The 26,877-nt window shown below is 35.0% G+C and overlaps 4 protein-coding genes across 4 annotated transcripts; all 4 read left to right on the top strand.

Annotated features, from left to right (window-relative positions):
* The first annotated feature begins 1,874 nt into the window (after nt 1-1,874).
* LOC125586125 lies at nt 1,875-4,426 on the top strand. The gene is made up of 5 exons (XM_048755942.1): nt 1,875-1,934; nt 2,039-2,152; nt 3,585-3,797; nt 4,011-4,109; nt 4,178-4,426. Exons 1-5 carry the CDS (start codon nt 1,875-1,877, stop codon nt 4,424-4,426), a joined length of 735 nt encoding a protein of 244 aa, XP_048611899.1.
* Nucleotides 4,427-6,206: 1,780 nt separating this feature from the next.
* LOC106374426 (probable WRKY transcription factor 59) lies at nt 6,207-8,606 on the top strand. The gene is made up of 3 exons (XM_013814456.3): nt 6,207-6,503; nt 6,587-6,745; nt 7,957-8,606. Exons 1-3 carry the CDS (start codon nt 6,286-6,288, stop codon nt 8,171-8,173), a joined length of 594 nt encoding a protein of 197 aa, XP_013669910.1. The 5' UTR covers nt 6,207-6,285; the 3' UTR covers nt 8,174-8,606.
* An 8,866-nt stretch (nt 8,607-17,472) lies between these two features.
* On the top strand, nt 17,473-19,625 carry LOC106373105. The gene is made up of 4 exons (XM_048755941.1): nt 17,473-17,562; nt 17,632-18,156; nt 18,218-18,434; nt 18,499-19,625. The coding sequence occupies exons 1-4, from the start codon at nt 17,473-17,475 to the stop codon at nt 19,623-19,625; spliced, it is 1,959 nt and encodes a 652-aa protein (XP_048611898.1).
* A 3,899-nt stretch (nt 19,626-23,524) lies between these two features.
* On the top strand, nt 23,525-25,357 carry LOC106374425 (ras-related protein RABG2). The gene is made up of 7 exons (XM_013814455.3): nt 23,525-23,833; nt 23,984-24,010; nt 24,140-24,239; nt 24,347-24,493; nt 24,597-24,677; nt 24,753-24,901; nt 25,029-25,357. Exons 1-7 carry the CDS (start codon nt 23,778-23,780, stop codon nt 25,099-25,101), a joined length of 633 nt encoding a protein of 210 aa, XP_013669909.1. The 5' UTR covers nt 23,525-23,777; the 3' UTR covers nt 25,102-25,357.
* The last annotated feature ends 1,520 nt before the right edge of the window (nt 25,358-26,877 follow it).

Here is a 26,877-nt window from a genome sequence, read left to right as displayed (position 1 = left end):
CTTAAGAAAACATAAGATAACGTATTCAGCCATAGTTGATGGATGAGGTGATAAGACTTGAATCAAAAGGTTTAAGTACTTTAACTTTAAAATATAAGCAGCCAATTGCAACTCTTTCACGCTTGTAAATTTCTCGCGCAAGATCAAGAAACGAGGAATATGCTATAAAGTAGGTCCTTCAAAAATGAAGTTTTCCACGTGGCAATCGCGAGCATCGTTGATCAGTCATGTGCCTCTCCACTCGGCCTACGAAGCACCAACGACAAAAGCCATATAATTATAAAATTATTTTTACTTAAAACTAATTAGCTCGGCTCCACGGCAATCAGCAAACGGAAAATGACGTAAGACGGTTGACGTCATCTCCCTGACGTCATTGCCTCCGACCTTATTAAAGTTAGAGGCTAAGAAGTAACCAGCAAGTTATATACACTACAAATATCACCATGCAATAAGATATTATAGCAAATACTACATCTCGACATTGGTTGCTAGAATATTCGAAACTTTATAATTCTAAAGTTTTGTTTATAAATCAAAATATTGGCAACATAAGGTGCGCGTCCTACATGGCTATAAAGAAAAGTCGCACTTTACATGTTTCACAAGCTTTTAAGAATAGTTTAGAATTTTGTTAAAGAGAGTTAATTAATTAACCACTGGCTCGAAAAAAAGAAAACTATCAGTGATGGTAAGTTGGTAACAATTTATTAAATTTCTTAAAATGTGATAGGTGCTTGTTTATATATTAATTTGGCGACGCATGCAAAGGTTGGTGTTTGACCATATATACTTCTTTTCTTTTAAAGACTACTTGCAGTGCCCTATAAGGCATTGAGTATTACTTTTAGAAATAAATAACCATGGAACTACTTGTCCTATAAGCATAAGATCCGTAAAAGATCTCTTTAAGTGTTAAATTTTTCATGTTATAATACTAAAACGGTTGTCACTCTTTTGATTAGGCCAAAGTTCGAAAGACTCAGGAGACATGGTCATATAGTAATTTCATTTGCAGCATACAGATCCATGATTATAAACAAATTGTCAACTACGAAAATAGTCATTCCTGCAATTCGATACATGTAGCATGAATACTCATGAATCATGATGCCTTTAAAACTGTATTTAAATATTTGACCACTTTCATGATTAATCAATATTACGATTTTTCTTTGTATCGACAACATTATATTACGATATCACTACAAGAAAACATGGAACATTCCGACGGCGACGAAATTCGTCGGAAATTTATGACGCATTTCTAACCTAATACCGAACAGTTTATTTTCGCATTCGTCGGTAATTTCCAACGAAATACCGACGAACATTACTTTATCGGTAACTTTCGATGAAATTCCCACCATTTTCCGAGGAAAGAATATATCTATTACGCGACATTTTTATATGTTTTCTATTTTTTTACTTTCGTCGGAATTTCGTATCGTCGGAATTTCATCGGACAATTCCTACGAAATTCCGACGAAAGTATATAACCGTTACGCGAGTGTTTTTTAAGTTTTTTATTTTATATTGTCGTCGGAATTTCGTCGGAAAATACCGACGAAATTCCGACGAAAATTTTTTAACCATTTTATTTCTGACGGAATTCCGACGAATATTATTACCGTTGACAGTTTCCGACGAATTTCCGACGGTTTGATGCTTTTCCGTCGGAATTCCGTCGGTTCTGTCGGAAAATTTCCTTTACAAATACGTGCTCTCCCTCATTTCCCTCATTCACAATTCATTCTCTCCTCATTCTCTTTACTACAATTCCAAAAAAAAAATCATGTCTTCTGGAAATTATTATCGTTTGTGGATGGATAAAACTCATTTGGATCCAAACACCAACTTGCTTACGGAAGAATATGCAGAAGGCATTGGAGAATTCATGCGGCTTGTTCAACAACAACCGGAAGCAAATACCGGTATGTTAAGATGTCCCTGCTCTTCGTGCAATAATAATCGGATTATAAAGGAATGGGATGTTTGGACTCATTTATATATGAGAGGGTTTACACGGAATTATAAGGTTTGGTATCTTCATGGGGAAAATGGTTATGAATCTGGTAGTACTAGCGAACCTCAGCCTGTTGATAGGTTAGAAGAACCGGATGTAGATTATGCTGTCGGTACTGAGCAGATGGTAAATGATCATTATAGAGGGGAAGAACCCAATGCAGAATCGAGGAGATTTTTTGACATGTTGGATGCAGGAAAACAGCCTTTATATAAAGATTGTAGAGATGGTCATTCACCCTTATCATCTGCAACTAGATTGATGGGTATTAAGACAGATTATAATTTGGCTGAAGAATGCGTGGATGCGATTGCTGATTTTATTAAAGGTGTTCTACCAGAGGATAATCTTGCACCGGGTTCATACTACGAGGTTCAGAAACTTGTAGCGGGTCTTTGTTTACCAGATCAGGTGATAGACGTTTGTATCGACATGCATGATCTACTGGAGAGAGGATGAGAACAGAGATAAATGCAAATTTTGTGGGAAACCTCGTTATTAGGATACGAGGAGAAGAGTTCCGGTGCCATTCAAAAAGATGTGGTATTTGCCTTTGACGGAAAGATGGAAGAGGTTGTATCAGTCTGAACGCACAGCCCAACCAATGAGATGGCATGCAGAGCACAGATGGTCAGATTAGACATCCTTCAGATGCAAAAGCTTGGAAACATTTCCAATCAACATATCCAGAATTTGCCCAAGAAAGAAGAAATGTTTATCTTGGATTATGTACTGATGGATTCAGCCTATTTGGAGACCATGGAAGACAATATTCTCTATGGCCAGTGATTCTGACACCGTACAACTTACCGCCGAATTTGTGCATGCGACGAGAGTTTTTATTTCTCTCCACTCTTGTCCCTGGGCCAGAGCATCCTAAGAGATCATTAGATGTCTTTCTTCAGCCATTGATACATGAGTTGCAACAATTATGGGTGCATGGTGCTGAGACATACGATATTTCGTGCAAAGAAAACTTTCAGATGCGGGCGGTACTTATGTGGACAATAAGTGATTTTTCCGCATATGATATGTTATCTGGATGGACAACACATGAGAGGCTTTCATGTCCATATTGTCAAGATAACACGGATGCTTTCCAACTTAAGCACGGAAGGAAAACATGTTGGTTTGACTGTCACAGGCGATTTCTACCATCCCGACCAACTTAAGCACGGAAGGAAAACGTGTTGGTTTTCTTAAATTTTTAGTTTAATTTTTTTATTTTTCAAAAAAAATTATATCTAACAAAAATTTTGTTTTTTAAAGGTTCAACAAGTCGAAAAATGACATTAGCAGGTGCATCAACCAGATGATGTATTCCATGCTCCGCAAGGGATATCCGACCTATAGTGTGATGCCTAACGACGAGCGCCATTTGTGGTTCCGTAACTTTGCGGTAATTTTTAAATTTTAATTTTTTTTTTGAGTTTTAATTTTTAATAAATATTATCTAACTTTTTTTTCTTGGCAGTAACATTTCAATTGGAAGTCAGGCCTCACGGAAACTGTTCGTTTAGCTTTCCACGAAAAGGTGACATAAACTTATACGAAGCAGATATATGAGTGGAAGCAGCTATGGCTCGCCGGAAAGACACCAAAATTCATCAACCCAACGGTTTGGTTAGATTTGCAGAATCATTGGGTGGACCAGGACACTATAGATAAATCCAACAAAAACTCAGCCACCCACAAGAGCGATTGTGGCGGGAAAGGCGTTTATGTCCACAACCTCGGTGCTTGCAGTATGTCTTCTAAAGAAGATGAACTTGTAAGTTATATATATATATATATATATATATATATATATATATTTCAATTATTTTTTTATATATGTGTTGATTAATATTGTATTTAGGGTTAAGCAAATGCGGGTAATCCCGTTGATCATCTCGAAGTTATGAAAGAGGCGTACACTAACAAGAAGACGGAGGAAATTCAGAATCTCGTAATCAAAGATGTCATAGACTTTGTGCAAATCCAGAAAGAAGCATTACTTGCTTCTCAGCCTATCTCAGATGACGATTCCTCTGCAGCATCCACGAACATGACCCGAGCTCGAATTAACGAAATGGTGGAAGAGGTAATTTTTTTTTATAATTGCATTATTATATTAACTTGATTATTATTATATATATATATATTTTGAAGGCGGTTCCAAAGAAGAAAGGTCGTTTGGTTGGTTTGGCTCGGCGTGCTTCTTCTTGTCCTTCCTCTTCACAAGCTCCGTTTGCTCCTCCTGATCTGATGATTATACAGCAGCTGCAGAACAAGGATGATCGGATTGTGGCGCTGGAGACGCAGAACGCCAGAATTCTTGCTGAATTAGCGGGTCAGAAGAAGACAAACGAAGAGATATTGGAGAAGATGAAATGTTTGTTTCGTGCTGAATTTTCTTAGTTTCTTTTTCTGTTTTTAAAACTTTTAAATGTTGTTTTAAATTATGCAAAACTTTTTTCTATAAAATTTTATATAAATTTGGTTTTTTAGATTTTTATTTTAAAGCAAAATAATTTTTTATAAAATAAAATTTATTAAAAAAATAATAAATAAAAAAGACCGACGGAAAATATATCGTCGGAAATTTGTCGGTTTTTTTCCGATCGACGTCTTCGTCAGAAATTCCGACGGCCTACGTTCCTCAGACATTTCCGACGACAATGTTTCGTCGGAAATTTTCGACGGCAATGTTTCGTCAGAAATTTCCGAGAGATGTGTGTCGTCGGAAATACTTTTCCGATGACAAATGTGGTCGGACATATTTCCGATAAATTTCCGATGAACATTTTCCCGACGAAATGTGTTGTCGGATTTGTGTCGGAATATCAGGCGTCGGTATCGCTCGGAATTCCGTCGGAATTTGCGACGAATCTCCGACGAACTTTTTTTTCCGACGAATCCATTCTGACGATTAGTTTCGTCAGAATTCCCCTAAACCGACGAATATAGCCGTCGGAAATCGCTTGTTTTCTTGTAGTGTATAAAGTACTTGGTATTGTAGTCTGTAGAAAAAAAGGTGAAAGCTTAAAATCATTAATATTGTTAACCAGAGCTAGGTTTTTGGTAAGATTTTGAAACCATTTTTTTGTCAAGAATGTGAATTTATTTCTGATGAAATAGCAAGGAGATGCAAGAAAATCCTGGATCTAAGCTGCATACAAGCAAATTCTATCTAAGAATCCCCAAAAAAGATTAAAAAAAAAGACTCCTAGAAAATATATTAGGTTTAATCCTAATCAAAAGATTTTGAAACCATCATCTATTGGTTCGCTTGCTAGCTAAATCCACTTAGGATCTAGCTTTTATCAAAAGTGATTAATTAGTGTAACATTATTGTCAAGGGACCCGTGACCTTAAACTCGAGGATTTGATTGGGACAAACTTCAAAGAAAATCTGTAAGACTTTTTTATAATCACTTGTACCCCGTTTCTCCATTAGTTCTGATAATTATGTTTTTTCTGGGAATTAAAACTCAAACCTCTCAGTGTATAAGCATTAATGAATCATTGGTCAATCCACTATACATGAGGCTTTCAAAATCTGTAAAACTTTTAAGATGTGAAATAGTAATAAATAATAATACTAACTAGATTTTGATCCGTGCGTCCGCCCGGGTATTTGCTTTTGTAAACGTTTAAAATTAAATACATACATTATTGTACTAATTAAATTAGAAGAGACTAATTAATTAAATATAACTGAGTTATTTTTATTATTCTAAAAATTTAAACGATTTTGATTAATTTAATTTTCAATAAACCAATAAATTAATCTGATAATTTAATCTATTTTATAGTTTTTTATGGATTGCAAAATTGAATTTTTGATTTTGATTTAAATTAAATGAAGGATTGCATATCTTCTAAATTTATTAGGTATCTAAATATTAGGCAATTTCGTAATAATTTTTATGGAAATTGCTATTTATAAGGTTAATGGTATTGGATAGTAATTATTGAGAAAAATTTAGGGTTAAAATTTATTTGTACTTCAGTTTTAATAGTTTAGATAAAGAAAAACACTTGTCGTTGTAGCAATTCCATTCAACAAGCTTCGTTGAATTTACGCGTGATAGTAGCCATAAATATTTATTTATCACTTATTTAAATGCAAAGACACTTTGGTTATGTTATATTATTTATTTGATTTTTTCCCTTAGATTTTGGTGTATATATAAACAGTATATCTGCTTAACAAGATCCCTCCTCCTCCTAGTTCAACAACGCCAAGAAACACTAAACAACATTCTTGAAAGAAAATGAACTACCCTTCAAACCCTAGCCCTAATTTCATAGATTTCCCTAAAACTTTCACATCCGATGATTATGATGATGCTTTTCAGATGATCATGGAACAAATCAGCCTCGAGGATCACTCACCCACCTTGAGTTGGACTTCATCTGAGAAATTACTGGCTGCAGAAGTCACAAGCCCCCTTCAAACAAGCCTAGTTACCTCACCTATGAGCCTTGAAATGTAAGTCAAAATTTTCTATCATACAGCTTAATTACCATATATGATAACAGTGATATATTTCAAACTATAATAATTTTATATAGAGGGGACAAAACTGATGAGATCAAGAAGAGGAAGAGACACAAAGATGGTCCGATTATTCACGTGTTTAAAACGAAATCTATTGAAGAAATTGCTTTAGATGACGGATTTAAATGGAGGAAATACGGCAAGAAACCGATAAGGGGCAGTCCATTTCCGAGGTAAATCATTGATTCTAACTTCATTAGGATGCATAATTATTTTTATATATAGTTACGATTTATCGACTCGTACATGCTTATATTTAAAGTTTATGACAACTTGAATAATAGGATTTGCATATGCCTTGTGCTATAGTTTGTGTTTTTGTCTTTGTTTTTTTGCTAAAAACTATAGTTTGTGTTGGTTTTGAGTATCGCAAATGAAATATGTCCACTTGATAATTAAGGAAGTATGCATCTCTTAAAGTGTGTGTATTAGTTAAGTGTCAAATAGCCAACTTGTTTACATGGTCGAGGCTCTGAGTTTTACAAGTTAATTACTGCTCTTTTTGCACTAAGCCACCGAGGTATGTCAAAATCAGACAAAACCTTGTTCATCGGTTTAGTAAGAAATAAAATAAAACCAAAGCCTAGGAGTTTCAGTTTCTCTGTGTTACACATTTATTCATTGTAGAAATTACACAACAATTTGTATGAGCTTGTTTCTACCTACAAAATTCGATTATATAAATATGATAAAGTGTGTTCCAAAAAAAAGAAGAAGATAAAGTTTCAATAATCATTATATTTATAATTAAGAATTAGCACCCCTCTATGAGTTTCGACTAATTAATAAGGTTTCTCATACACTATATAATATTGTTAGTGTTCCTTCTTCACAGGAGATGTTTCGTGTTCAAATACATGTTTCTATATGTATGTTTTTTTTTTTTTTTTTGTTCAACCTATATGTATGTTTATGTGTATAAAAGCCAACATGCAGATATATATACATATATATGCCATCAGCATATATATAATATATCTCAGTGTGTTTTGGTTTTATATATTCATGTGGACCATGTGTTCTAAATATACAATAAGTGTAAGGCATATAATATAATATATTAATTAACGTCTACTGAATATCTGTTAACTAAAATATTGTTCATATGCTCCAGTTTTATGTTCACTACTCACAAGTTGTTACTTAAGCTTATAACAATTAACACCATGGGAATATCATACTTAATTTCTTTGTTGTATGTTACCATTGATTTCAAGTGGACATATAAATGACGATATTGTTATCTGTAAGCTAACACTGGTTCAATTATTATTGGACCACACTATCTATTATATATAACTGATTATAACCAAACCATTATATTACAAATCATATAGAATCTGACAGAGTTTACTAAGCGATTTGTGTTAATTATTTGAAACAGGCATTATCACAAGTGTTCGAACCCCAATTGCATCGTGAAGAAGAAGATCGAGAGAGATACGAGCAATCCTGATTATGTGTTGACAACTTACGAAGGGAGACATAATCACCCAAGCCCTTCTGTGGTTTATTGTGATTCAGACGACTTTGATCTTACCTCTCTCAACATTTTGTCTTTTCAGACACGTACTTATAATTATTCACATTCAGCTCCGTGACCATACTTAAAAGTCTGTGTGTCCAGATGTGTATACAGTGTAAATATTCATCGTAATCACGCATCATATGTATCCGCTTGTACTTGGTTGGGTCGGTTTTGTAATGTACTGAATTGGGGGGTGGGTAAACTGGAAATCATCTTGTATGTGCATGCATTATGATAGTAAATGTTGTATATAAATATATTAACTGATTTGTAGATAAGACTCACTTAGTTCAGTTTATAAATGTCTTGGTATCTTTATTCTTTAAGTTAGCAAATTGAATGTAAACAAACAAAAAATTGGTGTGGGTAGCATACATATTATGATATTATGATGAAGGATTCAAACCGTTCATTTCAATTCTACCACAAATACTTCTTATGTAAATCATTTTAAACATAACTTGCACAGTATAACCAAGTGATGGTAGCCTAGTGGCAATCTCTTGGGGTTTTTGGTATGTACCCACATCAGTTCTGGGTTCGATTCCCTCTAGAAACTAAATTATCACTACTTGACCAGTCTGGGATTCGACTTCGGTCCAAGTGGTTTACATGGTGGACCATAACAAATGATTGGTCCAACTCCGGCATTAGTCGGAAGGTATTCCAAACTCGGGTCAGGCTGTGTGGTATGCTTTCGGGCTAGTCCACTTTGTAGCACTAAGAGCATCAGCATTAGTGAACCCCATCAAAGGGGTTCACAAAGTATTTTTTTATTATTATTTTTTTCTGTTTGATTTTTGTTTTTTTTTAAAAAAAAAAAATATTATTAATCGGACCAATCGCGGGCCGCCACGTGTCGTGGGGCCTGCGCTACAGTGATGATCCGGGTTCAGTGCAGTGAACTCCCAAGAGGCAGGTTCATTGCTTTTGTTTATTTTAATATTTTTTTTTTCGAAAACTGTGTGAACTCCCCATGGAGTTCACTGATGCAGATGTTCTAAGTGTGTTCTTCCCGGGCCGACCGGATCGGCCGATAGAGTTTATCAAAAAAAAAAACTTGCATGAGTATGGTAGTTAGAAAAGTGTGCTAGAAAATTGATTTCTATATATTACTTTCATACTAATGTTTACACCACCAAATGACTGCTTCTAGGAAACATAATTGCAAGTATGAAAGTAGTTTGTACAGAAAAATATCAATTTAGGATCTGATTGAAGATCTAAGCTTCATATTATATCTTTTCTGGATACATATTCCCTACATACAGTTCTGGTTATGGCATAAGGGTGCATTTGTACTAGGTCTCAAAAAACATCTGCACTTTTTGGGGCTTTTTAAAGTTGAGTCTTTTTTTTGCAAAATTCTCTTTATTATTCTTGCAAATCTAAAACCATTGCATACGGCCCACAAATAATAATGAGTGGGCCCTGTCAACATGCTTAATAGAAAAATGGGCAATAAATTATTTCCGTCCAAGAAGAAAACAAAAGAAGCTAGATACAACAGATTTGATCCAAAGCAAATAAAAAATATCGTGCGTGTGAAGCCATAAATATAAGGGAAAATTATATTTTAGACTAAAAAACAGATACATTGTCTCATAACACTAGTCACAGTGTAATTGTCTCATTACGTTAATACTTTCTTAATTGCTTATTATACTTTTAAATTAGCTTAATTACAATTTAAAAATTAATTTAATTTATTATATATGTTAAAAAAATAATAAATAAATTAAATAGAAAAGAATATTACTATTTCGGTTAGTATTTTTGTGTGCAAAATACGATTTTTCAAAAATGGTAACATAATATTTCCTAATATTTTCATAAATTCAATTCCCATATTTTCGGAATTGTTCATACTTATCCGTAGAATCTACTTACAGTTAAGCCGTTTAAAATATGTTTCTATAGGTTTTAGATTTTGATTAATGTGTAGATTGTTGGTTTTACATATTTTAGAAAGATAGATAAAGCGCAAAATGTGTATTTCAAATATTTTTAGATTACTGTTATTTCCGTAGATCACTTATTCTAATCTTAATAGATTTAATGAAAAATGTGGATGACTTATTCTAATTATAGTAGATATAATAAAAAAACGTGGATTTTATTTTCTACTTTGTAAAATGTACATTCTACCGTCCGTAGAACGAAATCTGAAATTTTTGTTTAAATATTTTTAGAACCAAAAAATACTTCTACATTGGTATATGTATTTACAATGCAGTTCCTATTTTTTCTAATTTTTTTGTTTGTAAAACTATTTATTTGATTTTTTTTATAAATTGGAAAAAGCTTTATAAAAATAGTATAAATTTGAGATTAGTCAAATAAGACGATATACCTCTTTTTTTTGTCTAAAAAAACAATTTTCTCTAAATAAAATCATCAACATGGAAATGAAAATATTAAATCCGTGTTCTATAAAACGGCTAAGAAACATATATATATATAAATCGTACGTATTAAATTGTAGAAATTTGCTTCAGTAATCATTTAATCTATGAATCACTTACCGATGATACATGTGTTACACAATATGACACGGACGTAGAGAGCTTATTTCCTTTTTACCTTTTTCTTTTAATCTAAGATAGGTATCCAAGGTCTCTTAGTCCACAGATCGACCTATCTACATCTATTCGAATGAACTATCGCTACAAGAAAACAGCGGCATACCGAGAGAAAAAATCGTCGGAATGTCGTCGGAATAACGTTATTCCTCGGAAATAACTCCTCGGAAATCCCTCAGAAATTTCCGACGGAATTCCGAGGAAATGAATTTCCAAAGAAACTCCGAGGACCACCAGTTCGTCGGAAAGGTCCTCGGAATATACCGAGGGAGAACTTCCTCGGGATATTTCGATGGACTTTCCGATGGTTCAATCCTCGGAAGTTCCGACGAAATGTTCCTCGGAATTTTCATCGGGAATTTCCGAGGAACGGAGCCCTCGGAAAATTCCGAGGAATGAGTCCCTCGGTATATTCCGAGGAAGGAGTCCCTCGGTATATTCCGAGGAAATGTTCGTCTGAAATTTCCGAGGGTTCATTTACTCGGAATTTCAAAAAAAAATTATTTTTTTTTAAAAAAATAAAAATTTTGAAATTTAAATTCGAAAATATAAAATTAAAATTAAAATTGAAAAAACATATTAGATAATATTCAAAGTTGTACAAATAAAAATAAAACATTCCGAGTTTTTGAAAAAAAAAAAAACTACGGGTCTTGCACGTTCGGGAACACCTCGTTTGGGTACACCTCGTTTGGGTACATCCTCTGCATCATCTCCATCATTTGCTGGTTCAGCCTCTTCTGTGCCTCCTAGCCCGCCTGTTGAGCCGCCATCTGGGTCTCCAACAAATATATGCGATCATCCTTGTCCTTCAACTGAGCCGTAAGTACTTCTGGATCAACAAAGGGCGGTGGTGCAGAAAAAGGAGGAACCGACCGGGTGCGACGACCCAAACCGACCAAACGTCCCTTCTTCTTTGGAACCGACTGAAATAGAAAATAGCCAAATTTAAATAATATAAAAAGATGATAAAATAAAAATCAAGAAACAAATGAATTGAACTTTAAAAAAAGAACTTACCGATTCAACGATTTCGTTGATTCGAAACCGGGACAAGTTGGTCGAAGCCGTCGAATCGTCATCCTCGGTTTGAAGCTGAGACACTTCGTCTTGCACCTGAGTTTGGACCAGGGTGACCACTTCCCTCACAAGACCGTCATCAATCTGGCCGGTCTTCTTATTGGTATACGCCATCTTCATTAGGGCGAGATCATCAACCGGCTCGCCATCATTTTCTTCCGCCTTGAAAAAAACATAAATTAAACAAACATTAGAAATTAGAAGAAATGCACAAAAAATAAAATTTCAAAACTTAAATAATTGAAGAAAAAACGGCTGAACTTACCTTGCGATCCCCCAGAGTGGCAATAGATTGAGCACCCAAGTTATGCTTGAAGACGCCCTTCCCTTTACGGTCGCTTTTGCGGTTGGTGGAATTGGTGGAAGAAGTTTCTTTCGTCACTTCCATATCCCAATGCGCACACAACTCCGTCCAGACCGTGTTGTACATCGACTTTGAGACCTTTTAATAAAAAAAAAATAGTTTAATAAATAAAAAAATAGTTTAATAAATTAAAAATTTGTTTAATAAATTAAAAACAACCTTGTTGATTTTCCACTTCTTCTTCCACTCGTGGATCTGCTTCCCATAGTTGCCCATAACTTTATGGACGAAGTGGTGATAGATAAAGAGCGTCTCATCGGAATTCCAGTTGAATTCTTGCTGAAAAAAAAATACAATTTGTAGAAAATTTATAATAAAGATTAAAAATATAAGTAAAAAATTAGAATAGTTACCGCAAACTGACGAAACCACAGATGCTGCTTCTCGGTTGGGAAGTCAGTGAAAGTCGGATGTCCCTTGTCGAGGGCCAAGTACATCATACGGTTGATCCATGCGCTGATCCCGTCCCCGGATCGGTTGAACATAATAAAAAGAACAAATTTTTTATAATGAATCAAATTTTAATATAAAAAAATACGTTTAATTACCATGTTTGACCCCGTCCATGTGGATACGGAGTGAGATAGGGAAGATGGTCACGACCGGGCTGTCGAACCAACTCCGCAACACTCATCACTCCCGGAGGACCCGGAGGAGCAGGAGCGGGTGCAGCAGCGGGAACGAGAGGAGCAGAAGCGGGAAATGGAGAGGGAGATGTATGGTAGGAGCTGTGGGGCGAAGCGAAATCCTGAATCTGGCTCGAATCCCGAGACTGGCTCCCCGTACCACCACGACCACGACGCTGTCGAGGCCGGGTCTGATCATCATTAGACCTGTAAATTAAAAAAAAAACATATTTAAGAATTAGTTCTAATAATTTAATAAATAAAAAAAACATATTTAAAAAATAGTTTAATCACAAATAAATAAATAGTTTAATAATTACAAAAATAGTTTTAATAAATAAAAAATAGTTTAATAATTACAAAAAATAGTTTTAATAAATAAAAAATAGTTTAATAATTACAAAAAATAAGTTTTAATAATATTAAAAATGTTTAATAAATATAGAAATTTATATTATATATATATATATATTTTTTTTTTCTAAAAAACAAAATCCCAAATAATAGTTTTTAATCACAAAAAAAGTTTTATAGATATTAAAAATGTTTAATAAATATATAAATGATTTTATAATGAAAAAAAAAAGATTTTATATACAAAAAAGGTTTTCATATTATATATACATAATTATCAATAAGGTTTTTATAACCACAAAATTAATAAAAACTAAAACAAAAATTACAAATCAAGTGAATACCATAATCAAACTCGATTTTACACAATCCTACCATTCACCCTAACAAAAATCTATAAATATCATTCCAAAATCATCAAATCTACTTAAAAACCTAACAAATCTAACCTAAGAGAGTGGGATAGGGTTCATACATGGGATTAGGGCGGATTCGCCGGAAATCGTCCAGAGAGAAGGGAGGAACGGCGGAAATCGCGAGAGAGAAGAGAGAGTTCGATCGGCGGAGAGGAAGAGAGAAGAGAGAGTACGATCGGCGGAGAGGAGGAAGAGAGAAATGGGGAAGAAGATCTAGTTTGACCTAATAAAATGAGGCGTCCGACGGAAAATGTCCGTCGGAATTTCCTCGGAATAATTAAATATTTCCGTCGGAATTTTCTCGGAAATCATTAATTCAATTTTCGCAAAATATTTGGCGGCTTGGTTTACCCGGTTAAATAAAAATATTCCGAGGAAACAGGGTTTGGGGTTTCAAAACGTCGATTTTTTTTGCCGTATTTTATTTCTTATACAATTGTAATGCATACCATTGAGGATTTTTTGTATAGATGATCATAAACCATGAAATAACAAAATTTCAAAAATAATTGTAAGTATTCCCTTTACCGTTTATTAAAGTGTATAAGTGTTTCTCTTATGTTGTGTGGTTTTCGTTCATGCAATCGTAAAAGTGTTTGTTATTGGGTAAAACACCAAAGTTTGACTTCATAATCTGGTTAAGACACTTAATGAAGGTTATATATGTGTTATTCAATCCGCAAAACGTTGTTTTCGGCTAAAAACCCCTAGTTCCTCGGAATTTCCTCGGAATATTCCGAGGGAATTCCGAGGAAACCCTTATCTTCCTCGGAATTCCGTCGGAATATTCCGAGAAAACCATGTTTCCTCACACTACCCACGGTAATTACCGAGGAAATTTCGAGGAAACAGGGTTTGGGGTTTCAAAACGTCGATTTTTTTTGCCGTATTTCATTTCTTATACAATTGTAATGCATACCATTGAAGATTCTTTGTATAAATGATCATAAACCATGAAATAACAAAATTTCAAAAATAATTGTAAGTTGGTGAGCAAATATGTTTGCAAATTACTACGCTCCTGCTCAGTAAGTCGACGGTCCTTTGGTTTTCCGCTAAGTCGTCCAACGTCTGTGAAAATGTCTGGAACCGTAACATGATATGTTGCCCGTTCGCCTCTATCATCATGCCGAGCAAGTCTTCTGTTTTTGGTCTGAACTTCTGCTGGAAAGTAGTACTCGGCAAAGTTTGAAGTTTCTTCATTGATCATCTGTGCGACTATAGAACCTTCCACCCTACTTAAATTTTTCACCATCTTCTTCAAATGGAACATATACCGCTCATACCGATACATCCATCTATACTGCACAGGACCACCAAGTTCCAATTCTCTTGCCAGGTGAATAACGAGATGCTCCATAACATCAAAAAATGAGGGAGGAAATATCTTCTCAAGGTTGTACTGAATCACGGCTATGTTAGTCTTCAAATTTTCAATACCTTCAAGAGTCACTGATCTCGTGCATAAATCGCGGAAGAAACCACTTATCCCTGCAATTGCTTCATGAACATTTCATGGTAATAGTTCCTTGAAGGCAAACGGAAGGAGGCGCTGCATCATTACATGGCAATCGTGGCTTTTCAAGCCAGTAAACTTTCCTTCCTTTCTGTCGATACAGTTACGCAAATTAGATGCGTAACCGTCTGGAAATTCCACATCGTTTGAAATCCAATCAAAGAACGCATCTTTTCCCTCTGCATCAAGTCGGTATATGGGAAAATGAGCCCTACCATTCTCATCAACATGAAGTTCTGAACGAGCACATATATCGACTAAATCCAGTCTTGACTTCAAAATATCTTTTGTTTTACCTTGAACATTAAGGATCGTGTTCATGAGATTGTCAAAAAAGTTTTTCTCAATATGCATGACATCTAAATTATTCCTTAGCAGATGATCCTCCCAGTATGGCAGATCCCAGAAAATACTTTTTTTGTGCCAGTTATGTAGGTCTCCAACAGCATCTACCGGAAAACGCTCATGTCCACCGACGTCTGGCGTCCTTTCTGCACCAAAATCTCTTAGTTGTGTCTTCAAATCTTTCCCACAAATTTTCGGAGGTGGACTGTCAAACACCCTCTTGTTCTTCGTAAACAAATTCCTACTCCTACGATATGGATGATCAGGTGGTAGGAATCTCCTGTGACAGTCAAACCAACACGTTTTCCTTCCGTGTTTTAGTTGGAAAGCATCAGTGTTATCTTGACAATATGGACATAATAGCCTTCCATGCGTTGTCCATCCAGATAACATACCATATGCTGCACTTATTGTCCACATTAGTACTGCCCGCATTTGAAAGTTTTCTTTACACGAAACATCGTATGTTTCAGCACCTTGATCCCATAGTTGTTGCAACACATATATTAGTGGCTGAGGAAACACATCAAGTGATCACTTAGGATGCTCTGGTCCGAGAACGAGAATCGAGAGAAACAAAAACTCTCATCGCAAGCACAAGTTTGGGGGTAGGTTGTATGGTGTAAGAATGACTGGCCATAGAGAATACTGTATTCCACTCTTGCCAAACGGGCTGAAACCATCAGTACATAATTCAAAGTAGACATTTCTTCTCTCATACGCAAAGTCGGGATACTTTGATTGGAAATGCTTCCACGCTTTTGCATCTGAAGGATGTCTGATCTCACCATCTGTTGAGTGCTCCGCATGCCATCTCATTGGTTTCGCTGTGCGTTCAGACAGATACAACCTCTGCAACCTTTCCATCAAAGGCAAATACCACATCCTTTTATATGGCACTGGAACTCTTCCACTCGTATCTTTATAACGAGGCTTCCCACAAAATTTGCATGTAACCCGCTGTTCATCCGCCCTCCAATAAATCATGCAGTTGTCGCTGCATACATCTATTACCTGATACGATAAACCAAGACCAGCTACGAGTTTCTGAACCTCGTAGTATGAACCAGGAGCTACATTATCCTCGGGTAGAATACCTTTTACAAAATCAACAATCGCATCCACACAGTCTTCAGCCAAATTATAATTTGTTTTAATGTCCATCAATCTTGTAGCAGATGATAAAGCTGAATGACCATCTCTGCAACCTTCGTACAATGGTTGCTTTCCAGCATCCAACATATCATAAAATCTCCTAGCTTCTGCATTGAATAAATCTTCCCCTCTAAAATGATCATTTACCATCTGCTCAGTACCTACACCATAATCTACATCCGTTCTAATTGGTTCTTCTAATCTAACCGCTGGCTGAGGTTCGCTAGTACTACCATGTTCATAATCAGTTTCCCCATGATGATACCAAATTTTGTAACTTTGTGTAAACCCACTCAAATATAGATGAGTCCAAACATCTCACTCTTTAATAACCTTTCTATTTTTACAATTAGAGCAAGGACATCTTAACATACCTGTTTTTGCTTCCGGTTGTCGGCGAACTAACCCCATGAATTCGGTTATACCTCGTTGGTATTCTTCCGTAAGCAATCTCGTGTTCGGATCCAAATGAGATCGATCGATCCAAGAACGAAAATAATTTGAAGAAGACATATTTTTTTTATGAATCAAATTCGTGTGTAAAGAGAGTAAGAGGGAGAATGAAGATATGGAGTGAATGAAGAGGAAGAGGGGTGCTTGTATTTATAGTTGAAATCCTGCCGACAGACCGAGGAAATTTCGACGGAATTCCGACGCCAACGGCTAGTTCGTCGAAATTTCCTCTTAATTTGTAAAATCCCCCAACGGCTATAATATATCCTCGGAATTCATCGGTTTTTTCCGAGGAATACATTTTTTCTCGGTATTCCATAAGAATATTCCGACGGATTGATATTTCCTCGGAATATTCCGAGGAAACCAAATTTTGTGTTTCCTCGGAATATCCTCGGAAATTCCTCGGGATATTCCGAGGATTTTATTTTCCGTCGGAATGTCCATCAGAATACCGCTGTTTTATTGTAGTGTATAAGCAATGGTATCTCTCTCTCTTCAGGCGACAAAACCCTACTCCATCTCCGTTGAAGCTGCCGCCTCCGCCGCGGTTTCGTCGCCATCTGTTCTAGTGAACTCAGTCAAAGAGATCTAAGCTCTTTTCACCTTTCGTCCTTATTCTCTTTCCATGGATTTAAAGGATTCTTCTCACGCTAATGTTCAGTGTGAAGAGGAACTCCATGATACTAGTGCTGTCTCCTCTGAAAAAATGTCTCTAGAGCCAGATCCCCGCTGGCCGTATCTAAAGAAGTGGTTGGTGACTGCCTCTCCTTCTCCTCAACTTCCCCGGTCCGTTCCTCCTCTTCTAAAATCAAAAACTCTTGAACCGGAAGAGGATGTACCGCAGCCATTAATGAACTCCTCTTGTTCTCCGGAATCGGGAGAGGAAATCATCACTTCCTCTAAAGAGATGGTCTCCTTGATACATAACCATTCGCAGATGACGGTTCAAGACCCTAAGAATGCTCGGGAGGGTATGATTGATCCTCAACAAATGTTACAACCTGACTCCAGCTTATCTCCAGCTACATCCTCGCCTTCTCCATCTCTAGGAGCCTGGACGATTCCGCTTAAGATGGCTTCTTTCAATTCGATGGGAACTGACAAAAAAAGGCAAGGGGCCATCTCAATCAAGCTTCTCGGACGACTCCCAGTGGCCTTGTTTGTCTAAGCAGGGGGATAGAAAGCTTCCAACACCTTCTGGCACTTTTGTTTCTGTGAGACAGTATGAGCCTAGTCCTTTTATCAAGGCTGCTTCCCAAGAATATCCATGGGCAGCAAAGATGAAATCAGTCTGCAATCTCAATAGGGTTACTTTCCCTGAATACTTGGAGGATGGAACCCCTAAGGTAACTGTTTCAAGTCATGTACTTCTTCAAGGAATTCAGAATCAAAAAGAATATGTGGTTGGTCAGTTCTATTGTTGCTCTGCGCCTGCTGGAGGTTTGATTCATGCTGTGGTAACTAGAATATGGGGGAAAAATGTCATATTTTCACAAAAAATTAGGAGAATCATCATACTTGTTTCATATTCCGGATGATGGTACTCGCAAGTTTGTTATCCAAAGGGGGATATGGCATGTTGATGACTGCTTGATGTTTGTTTCTGCTTGGTCTCCGGCTGAAACAATTATTTTACCAGAAATCAAGACTATCCCAGTTTGGTTGTCTCTCAAGAATATACCAAATCAACTCTACTCTTTTGAAGGAATCAAATGGATCGCTTCAGGTATTGGTGAGCCGATGCTTACGTACAAACCTTGGCTTGATCCTACTTTAATGGGAGAAGCAAAAATTTTGGTTGAGGTCAAGTTAGATAGGCCTTTTGCTCAGAGAGTAGCTATTGAGGATGAGAGTGGATCTGTCTCAATGGTTGATGTTGTGTACTCTTGGCTGCCTTCGAAGTGTGCAAGATGTGGTCAACTGGGCCATAAAGCGTCACGATGTTTGGGACAGCCGCTTGATCCAACTAGGAGCACCAAGACATCATCTCCAGTATCAAGAGATGTTGAATCAAGTGTTACTTTAGCAAATGAAGCAAATAATATGGTCAGGGACAAAGAGGACAGAGATGCTACTGTAACTGTCTCACACCCTCCAACTCCAAGTGTGGAAGCTACTTCTGATCCAATCCTGACTCTAGTAGCTACCATAAACAAGCCTATTGATAAGATCACCATTATTGAGAATGAATCAAAGATGGAAGCAAAGCAAGATACCACATTCTCACTAAAAGGAAAGGTTGAACAGAGCTCTCCAAATACTAACTCTGAACACTTGTCTACACACTCAATCACAGGTAATACTACAAGCAACTCTCACACACCTTTGGTTTCTTCAAAAGAAACTCCATTTTCTTCCAATCATGTCTCTACCAATTCTGCTCCAGCGGATTGTTCAATCCGCATTAGCTTATCAAGCTCTAAATTACTCACCAATCGATTTAGCTCTTTAATTTCATCTGACGAGTTGGACCCAAAGGAATATTTGTCTCCTCAAGGTAAAGTTTTTCTTCGGGAAAGACCTGTTAAACCCTCTACAAAGGCTAAAGAGATGCAGTTGCATTCCGTAGCTCGTGGACGTGGTAACCGCAACCGTGGTAATCGTGGTCGTAATAGAGGTGGTCGTGGCTAATCTAATTTGTGACGTCGTTGTGGAGGTCTGTCCTCTCCACCTGATTGAGTTTTCAAAACTCTTTAGTAATTCTCTATTTCTTTTCTAACTTTGTTAAGCACTAATATTGCTTTCAAACTTGTATGCTTCCAAACACTAGGTTAAGCTCTAGCTTACTCTCAATTTCTTTTCAAAAACTGTATGACTTTTGTCATAGTTGTACTGTCACTTGCATTTTAATAGAAAGCCTTTCTTTTTTTTTTTTTTTTTTTTTTAAACTATAAGCAATGGTCATATGTCCGCTTGGTCGCACAATTAAGGGTAGTGAAGCGCTTTCGAATCTATCATCACATGATTTATTTTTAACTGTTTGTTAAGTTTTTATGCTAATGTTACTTTTTCTTTTGGAAACTAGGTTTAACCTGTTCCATTTTTTTTAGTTGGACAAAAATCTGCTCTATAAGCTTTGTTTTGCCTAGTTGTTATTCAGTTTTAGAATTTAATAATACATAGTTTCTCTTATGTCAAAAGTTAGATAAACATATCAGATAAAACAAATATGATGATTTGACAGCTACACGTATTGTCATGTCGACGACTAAAGAGGAGATGAGAAGGAGTGAAGGCAAGCACGATCTGGTCGACAACTTACCAGCAATCAACGAACTCAAAGGACATTTCCCATTCTCAGTTATCATTTTTTTTTTTGATAAGTCTCAGTTATCTATTATCCTTAGGCCTGGGCATTCGGGTCGTCGGATCGGGTTTGGATCGGGTCCTTTCGGATCCGGGTCCTTTCGGGTCCGGGTCTTTCGGGTCTAAGAGTTTAAGATCCGATAGGGTAATTTCAGATTCTCGGTTCCGGGTCGGTTCGGATCGTGTCGGGTCCGGGTCGGATCGGGTCTTAGATAGTTAGACCCATTCGGGTAACTAGAATTTATCGGTTCAGATTCGGTTCGGTTTCGGATCGGGTTCGGTTCGGGTTCGATTTAAAAAAAAACCTAAAAATACAAAAACAATATCTGAAAATATTTATATATCTGAAAATATTTATATATCCTAAATATTCAAAATTTTATTCAAAATTTGTGTTTTTATTATATTAAAATGTGTATATATATTAAACTATGCGAGATACAACAACAATTTGTTGTTTCCTAGTGGTTGACCCCCATGCTCTCTAGACAAATAACCCGTTTTCGATTCCCTCTTGGTGCATTTTATTTAATTTACATTATTAATTCGGGTACCCATCGGGTTTCGGGTTTGGGTCGGGTCCAAGATCTGCGGGTCCTCTACAACAAGACCCGATAGGGTAATTTGATCGGGTCGGTTCCTACCCAAACCGGGTTTTTTCGGGTCGGTTTCGGATCGGGTCTTCGGGTCCGGATAAAATGCCCATGCCTAATTATCCTCTTCCTTTTTCAGACTTTTGCCTGTCAATCTTTTATTTCGTCTCTTATCAGAGATCCCAATAAATCTGACACTGTTATTTATTTATTTATTTTTTCATTTTTCTCCGTAAAAGATTATCACTTAGAAACCGACACAATTCCCCCCACCCCCACTGCGTGAAAATGCCTTTGTTAGTCATGAAATTTAAATACAATTCTTTTAAGAAATGACCTAATAAAAATAGGGAAATCGAGCCGTATGACAACGAAAAAGCATTATTCGGTACATAGTCAAATGCCTTAAATTTTCTATATACACATTATATTTTATGTAATAATGCATTTATGCTCTTGAAACTAACCGGTGCAACCTGTTGAGAATTTTTTTTTTTCAATTATTTACTGTTAAGTTACACGTAGCTTAATTATATTGACAATATCTATTTTAACTTTTTTGGTACATTTTGAGAAAGTGAAAGTCGAAAAGACTTTCCGTCGACGGTTTGCTCCACCTCCTCGAACTCTCTGTTTTGCTCTCCACCATCGGCGACGTCGTTCTTGTCTGCGTTTATTAGCCATCTCGAAGTGTATTGCGCATGGGATATCGTCTTCGCTTCTTAAATCTTTTGAGACAAGAGGTCGTTACAGTACAATCGGCGAGATGGAGCAACCTGAACTTCTTTTACTTCACATAGGTGATTCTTCGTATGAGAACTATTAAAACATTGTAAATTCTGGGTTTTGTGCCTTCCATTCTATTCGGCCAATGCTCTTTTCTCCTAATTGGGATATAGTCGGCGCAACTCAAGACATAGTTCTTAAATCTAACCCATCAATACTGTTGCATGTCGGATCTGGTAGGGTTAGTAGAAAGAAATGATTTAGGGTTGAACTTGTCCCGGTTGGTCTAACTCATCTGTATACTGTGAACTTTTGGGGAAATTATGTTTGAATTATGAATTCAAACTTTAGGGATTAGATCTATATTGGATTTCTATGCAGCATGAAATGGAATAGCTTGGATATTATGTTATGTTAAATGGAATGCTTTGTTAAATAGAATAATTTACACTACTTAATGTTATAGTTCTACTCAGTTGTACTATTTTTTGGAGTAAATTAGCAACCCGTATGAAGATTTCCATTCCATTCCATATTACTGTATGTTCTGTTCGATGCATATAAATACTATAATTGACGACTATGTTGATTTCCCATATTATTTGCATATCTCATCTGCTGACTTCACATATTATTTAACTATCTCAGGTTTGTCATAGATGAGTTGAGCCTTCTAAAATCTGTTTGCATAGGATTTGAACCAATTGGAAAGAAAACAATTAACAACTATTTCACTTGGTAACATATGTTTACATTTGTTATGTATTAGAGGATGCACATTTGGTGATGTTGAACGCATCCCAGTTTGGTAAAGTATTGTAGAAGGGGGCCCACACCTTCTCAGTCATGTTTGTGCATTACATTCTCTTCCGTCAGTTGGTAACTGAAAAAGACTTCGAACTATGGTGCCTCGTGTAGAGTGGAACAAAATATTGTAATATTTCCATGTTTTGCTATTTGGGTTGAAGTTTATATTTAAGTCTTGGGTTTAGTAATCAATGATTTTTGATTTAGTATGGAGGGTTTGGGTTCACTCTGGCAAAGCAGTAGATAATTCAATGTCAGCTAATAAAAATTACAGAATTTGAACAATCTCTCCTATCTTATTTTACCATTTTTTATTATGTGCGTATTTCATACTATTTTGAGTATATAGAATAGTACATATACACCACTCACTTGGTAACATATGTTTACATTTGTTATGTAAATGGACACAACTTTAATTTTAACATGGTAACCATTTTTCCATCTTTTTACTGCATTTGGTTAAACCATTTGTGCTAAATTAATCTTTTCAATTTGCTGTGTTTTGATATGTGATTCTTATAACGCCACGAAACCTACGACGTCATCATTTGTAAGATAAGGGAAATAGCAGAACCGGATGAATTGTGTGTTAAATACCTGACATTATATTACGACAAATCAATGTTATTTATCTAATTTACATTTGATATATGACTACTGTGCAAATTAACCCATAAAACTATACATATTGTTGGTAACAAACAAAAAAAACTACTTATAAAACAAATAAAGACAAATAGCGAAGTTGCACAACTTTATACACGTAATTTAACACAACTACCAGAAAAAGTACTTTGTACACGTATCCATTGACTTTTAATTCATGGCAGAAGAACATTCATATCCTCAAATTAACTGTTTTGCCGATAATTGTTAATGAATTGGCGACCAAATATAGACAATTTATTAAAAATTGTTCAGAAAAGAAAAGACAACTCAGTTCTCCTGTAAATGAAATGATTTACTTTGTCGTATATTACCTGTAAATTATATGATTTAAATAGGAAAAATATAGTATTTTTTTAATATTCAGTAAATTGGAAAAAAAAAACATTTTTTAGATTAGTATTCGCTGGCTTGGCCTAGCTATTTGCTTTTAGTTGGCGAAGGATTCACATGGCTTCTCTTCACATTAACCAATATCATAACACGTGATAACTGATAAAGAACCCTTTTTCTGTTTTCTCATATTATCTATCTCTTTCAAGAAGACAGAAGAAGAAAAGATCATCAAGACCGATCTCGTAGACTTTAATTTCTTTTCTTGTCTTCTGTCAAAAACCAGAAAGAAACTTTTCAAGCAGAAGAAACAAAAGAAGAATCTCATAGATTCGTGAGCTTCACGACGATGGAGTCTTTGAAGAACAGAACGTTGCTTAAGGTCATCGTCCTCGGAGATAGCGGGTAATCATTTCCCCAGACTTCTTTTCAAGAGTTTTCGAGACTTCTCTCTTGATAATGATACAAATGAATTATATTGTGATCATGTTCTTTTATAAGAAATAATAAAATAAACTTTCTCCTTTTGTCCTTTTAAAATCTTTATTTATGCAGGGTTGGCAAAACTTCATTGATGAACCAGTATCCTCTTTAAATCTTACCGTTCAAACTTATACATTGGTCTGATTTCTGTTGAAATTTCGGTTTGTTTTATGCTAAATCTCTAAATTTTCAGCGGTCTTTGTAAGAAACCCTAACTTGTGACTTAAGATACGTGTACAAGAAGTTTAATCGACAATACAAGGCCACTATCGGAGCAGATTTTGTCACCAAGGAGCTCCATATTGAAGACAAAGCTGTCACTTTACAAGTAAAATTTATAAATCATTCCTTGTTTCACAAGTAAAACATTTTTCTATTCAGAAAATATTATAAACTTTTTGTCAAAAAATATCTTATAAAAAACTCTGTTTGTAGATATGGGATACTGCTGGACAAGAGAGATTTCACAGTCTAGGAGCTGCGTTCTATAGAGGTGCTGATTGTTGCGTTCTTGTCTACGACGTTAACAATCTCAAATCTTTTGAAACACTCAACACTTGGCACATGGAGTTCCTCAAACAGGTTTTGCCTTAATCATTCATTTTCTTGCGAGAGAAGTTAGAGTTACCGTGCGTTTATATTCAAATTTCTGATGGATTCGATTCCTTTTACTGATACCTTCCAGGCAAATCCTGTTGAACCTGAGAAATTTCCATTTGTTTTGATTGGGAACAAAACCGATGTAGATGGTGGAAACACCCGAGTTGTAAGACTATATTCTCTATGAATCTCCTCTTTAGACCCACCAAAACGCTTAACTTCAGCAATTTTGCTTATGCAGGTTTCGGATAAGAGAGCCGTTGAATGGTGTGGTACGAAGGGAAACATACCGTACTATGAAACCTCTGCAAAGGAAAATATCAATGTGGATGAAGCTTTTTTGGGTGTTGCACACAAAGCTCTCTCCAATGAACATAAACAAGACTACATGTGAGTTTCTGTGCATCAACTTTGATTCATAGACACATCTAACTCTTCCAACTTTTCTCCGACATATCTAACTCTTCCAATTTTTCTTAAGGTTTCATGTTTGATTATTTTGTCTTTTAATTTGCAGATATTCCAGAGATTTGTCTGCATCTGTTACAGACATTCTTGAGGAGCCGTCAAGACCAGGCTGTTCTTGCTGATTCATAAGTAACACATCTGATCAATAATATCGATTCGAAGCTCTTGTCTTTTTATTTAATCATATGTTGGTGTATATCAATTATTGCGGTTTAGTAACAAAATAACTGGTACATGCAACGACCTGAGTGTTTTGATTCATGTGTAGCATTCTATTTAATTTTGTTCATGTTATTGTTGATACATTCAAACAATCAAAATCATTTGGAACATTCGATCTATTGGTGTTCCATTGTTATTTATTGGTTTTCTCTTAAAGTTGTGAAGTTGTTGGGTTTTTTTTTGTTGTTGGTTTATTTCAAACCAATCAGTCAATCAATCTCTCCTCATCTATTCATTACCCCAGTCTGATCTCATCTCATTGTAATGTGCGCTCTTCACAACTCCTGATAGTTGATTATGAATAACTAGGGCAAACCCGCCCTACGGGAGGCCGGGTGAATAAATGAAATGATGTAGGTTTTTATTATTTTCACTGGTGGGCTGCATGTAGGTGATATCTAGAGATTATGGACTAATGTTAATGTGTTTAAGAGATGATGTAGGTTTTGTTTTTTACTTTGCCATTGGCCGAACGTACTATATATTAATATTTGGTTGTGGCAGAGTCAGAGTAAAAGAAAATGAGAGAATTTAATCTATTAATTGAGGTTCATATTTATTATCTACCATATAAAAGTTTATGTCAGACGATTCGTTAAAACTAAATATCCTAAATTTACTCATATATAATACTTTCTTAACAGAAACAAATAAATAGTATACTTCTAAACAATAACATTCCTAAGAAAAGCTAAATATATTTTATGCTATTTTTAATTGTTTATCATGTTTAATCTAGACTAAATTATATATATATATTTTACTAATTAGTTTTAAAATTAAAAAGTACATTCCAGTTCTTTTGTAAATTATCATATTAATTTTTTTACTAAACAAAATAAAAAATAATTTATCGGTTGTAAGATTTTATGTTTGATTTTTGTAATGAAAATAAAAACACCAAACTGAAATATGATATATTAGAATAAAATTATATTTTAAAAATATAATATAAATAATTTAATTTAGTCACATACAAACATTTCGAGCATAAAAATTTTTAAACAAAAATTAATAAAATTTGTAATAATTCATGTAAAAGTAATGTTTAAATTAAACTATTAATATGATGTTGCATTTTTTAAAAAAATAAAAAATAGTATGTGATTAATATATAATATTTTCTTAACAGAAACAAATAAATAGTATACTTCTAAACAATAACATTCCTAAGAAAAGCTAAATATATTTTATGCTATTTTTTAATTGTTTATCATGTTTAATCTAGAATAAATTATATATATATATATTTTACTAATTAGTTTTAAAATTAAAAAGTACATTCCAGTTCTTTTGTAAATTATCATATTAATTTTTATACTAAACAAAATAAAAAATAATTTATCGGTTGTAAGATTTTATGTTTGATTTTTGTAATGAAAATAAAAACACCAAACTGAAATATGATATATTAGAATAAAATTATATTTTAAAAATATAATATAAATAATTTAATTTAGTCACATACAAACATTTCGAGCATAAAATTTTTTAAACAAAAATTAATAAAATTTGTAATAATTCATGTAAAAGTAATGTTTAAATTAAACTATTAATATGATGTTGCATTTTAAAAATAAAATAAAAAATAGTAGGTGATTAATATATGATTAGTACAATTTCATCAAAAAAACATCAAATATAAGACTTTCAAAATAATATTATATACTTAAAAC

Source organism: Brassica napus, chromosome C4 (genome assembly GCF_020379485.1).
Source record: "Brassica napus cultivar Da-Ae chromosome C4, Da-Ae, whole genome shotgun sequence".
Lineage (NCBI taxonomy): Eukaryota > Viridiplantae > Streptophyta > Magnoliopsida > Brassicales > Brassicaceae > Brassica > Brassica napus.
This window is presented reverse-complemented; position numbering and strand designations above follow the sequence as displayed.

Excerpts from the sequence above, each read along its gene's own strand:
- LOC125586125 (XM_048755942.1), top strand. The coding sequence starts at position 1,875 with ATGCAGAAGGCATTGGAGAATTCATGCGGCTTGTTCAACAACAACCGG. Across the intron at positions 3,798-4,010 it reads CTTCTAAAGAAGATGAACTT|AAAGAAGCATTACTTGCTTC; the intron begins GTAAGTTATATA and ends GTGCAAATCCAG. Across the intron at positions 4,110-4,177 it reads TTAACGAAATGGTGGAAGAG|GCGGTTCCAAAGAAGAAAGG; the intron begins GTAATTTTTTTT and ends TATATTTTGAAG.
- LOC106374426 (XM_013814456.3), top strand. The coding sequence starts at position 6,286 with ATGAACTACCCTTCAAACCCTAGCCCTAATTTCATAGATTTCCCTAAA. Across the intron at positions 6,504-6,586 it reads TCACCTATGAGCCTTGAAAT|AGGGGACAAAACTGATGAGA; the intron begins GTAAGTCAAAAT and ends AATTTTATATAG. Across the intron at positions 6,746-7,956 it reads AGGGGCAGTCCATTTCCGAG|GCATTATCACAAGTGTTCGA; the intron begins GTAAATCATTGA and ends TATTTGAAACAG.
- LOC106373105 (XM_048755941.1), top strand. The coding sequence starts at position 17,473 with ATGGTATCTCTCTCTCTTCAGGCGACAAAACCCTACTCCATCTCCGTT. Across the intron at positions 17,563-17,631 it reads TTTCGTCGCCATCTGTTCTA|GATTCTTCTCACGCTAATGT; the intron begins GTGAACTCAGTC and ends ATGGATTTAAAG. Across the intron at positions 18,157-18,217 it reads GACTCCCAGTGGCCTTGTTT|TATGAGCCTAGTCCTTTTAT; the intron begins GTCTAAGCAGGG and ends TCTGTGAGACAG.
- LOC106374425 (XM_013814455.3), top strand. The coding sequence starts at position 23,778 with ATGGAGTCTTTGAAGAACAGAACGTTGCTTAAGGTCATCGTCCTCGGA. Across the intron at positions 23,834-23,983 it reads ATCGTCCTCGGAGATAGCGG|GGTTGGCAAAACTTCATTGA; the intron begins GTAATCATTTCC and ends TTATTTATGCAG. Across the intron at positions 24,494-24,596 it reads ACATGGAGTTCCTCAAACAG|GCAAATCCTGTTGAACCTGA; the intron begins GTTTTGCCTTAA and ends GATACCTTCCAG.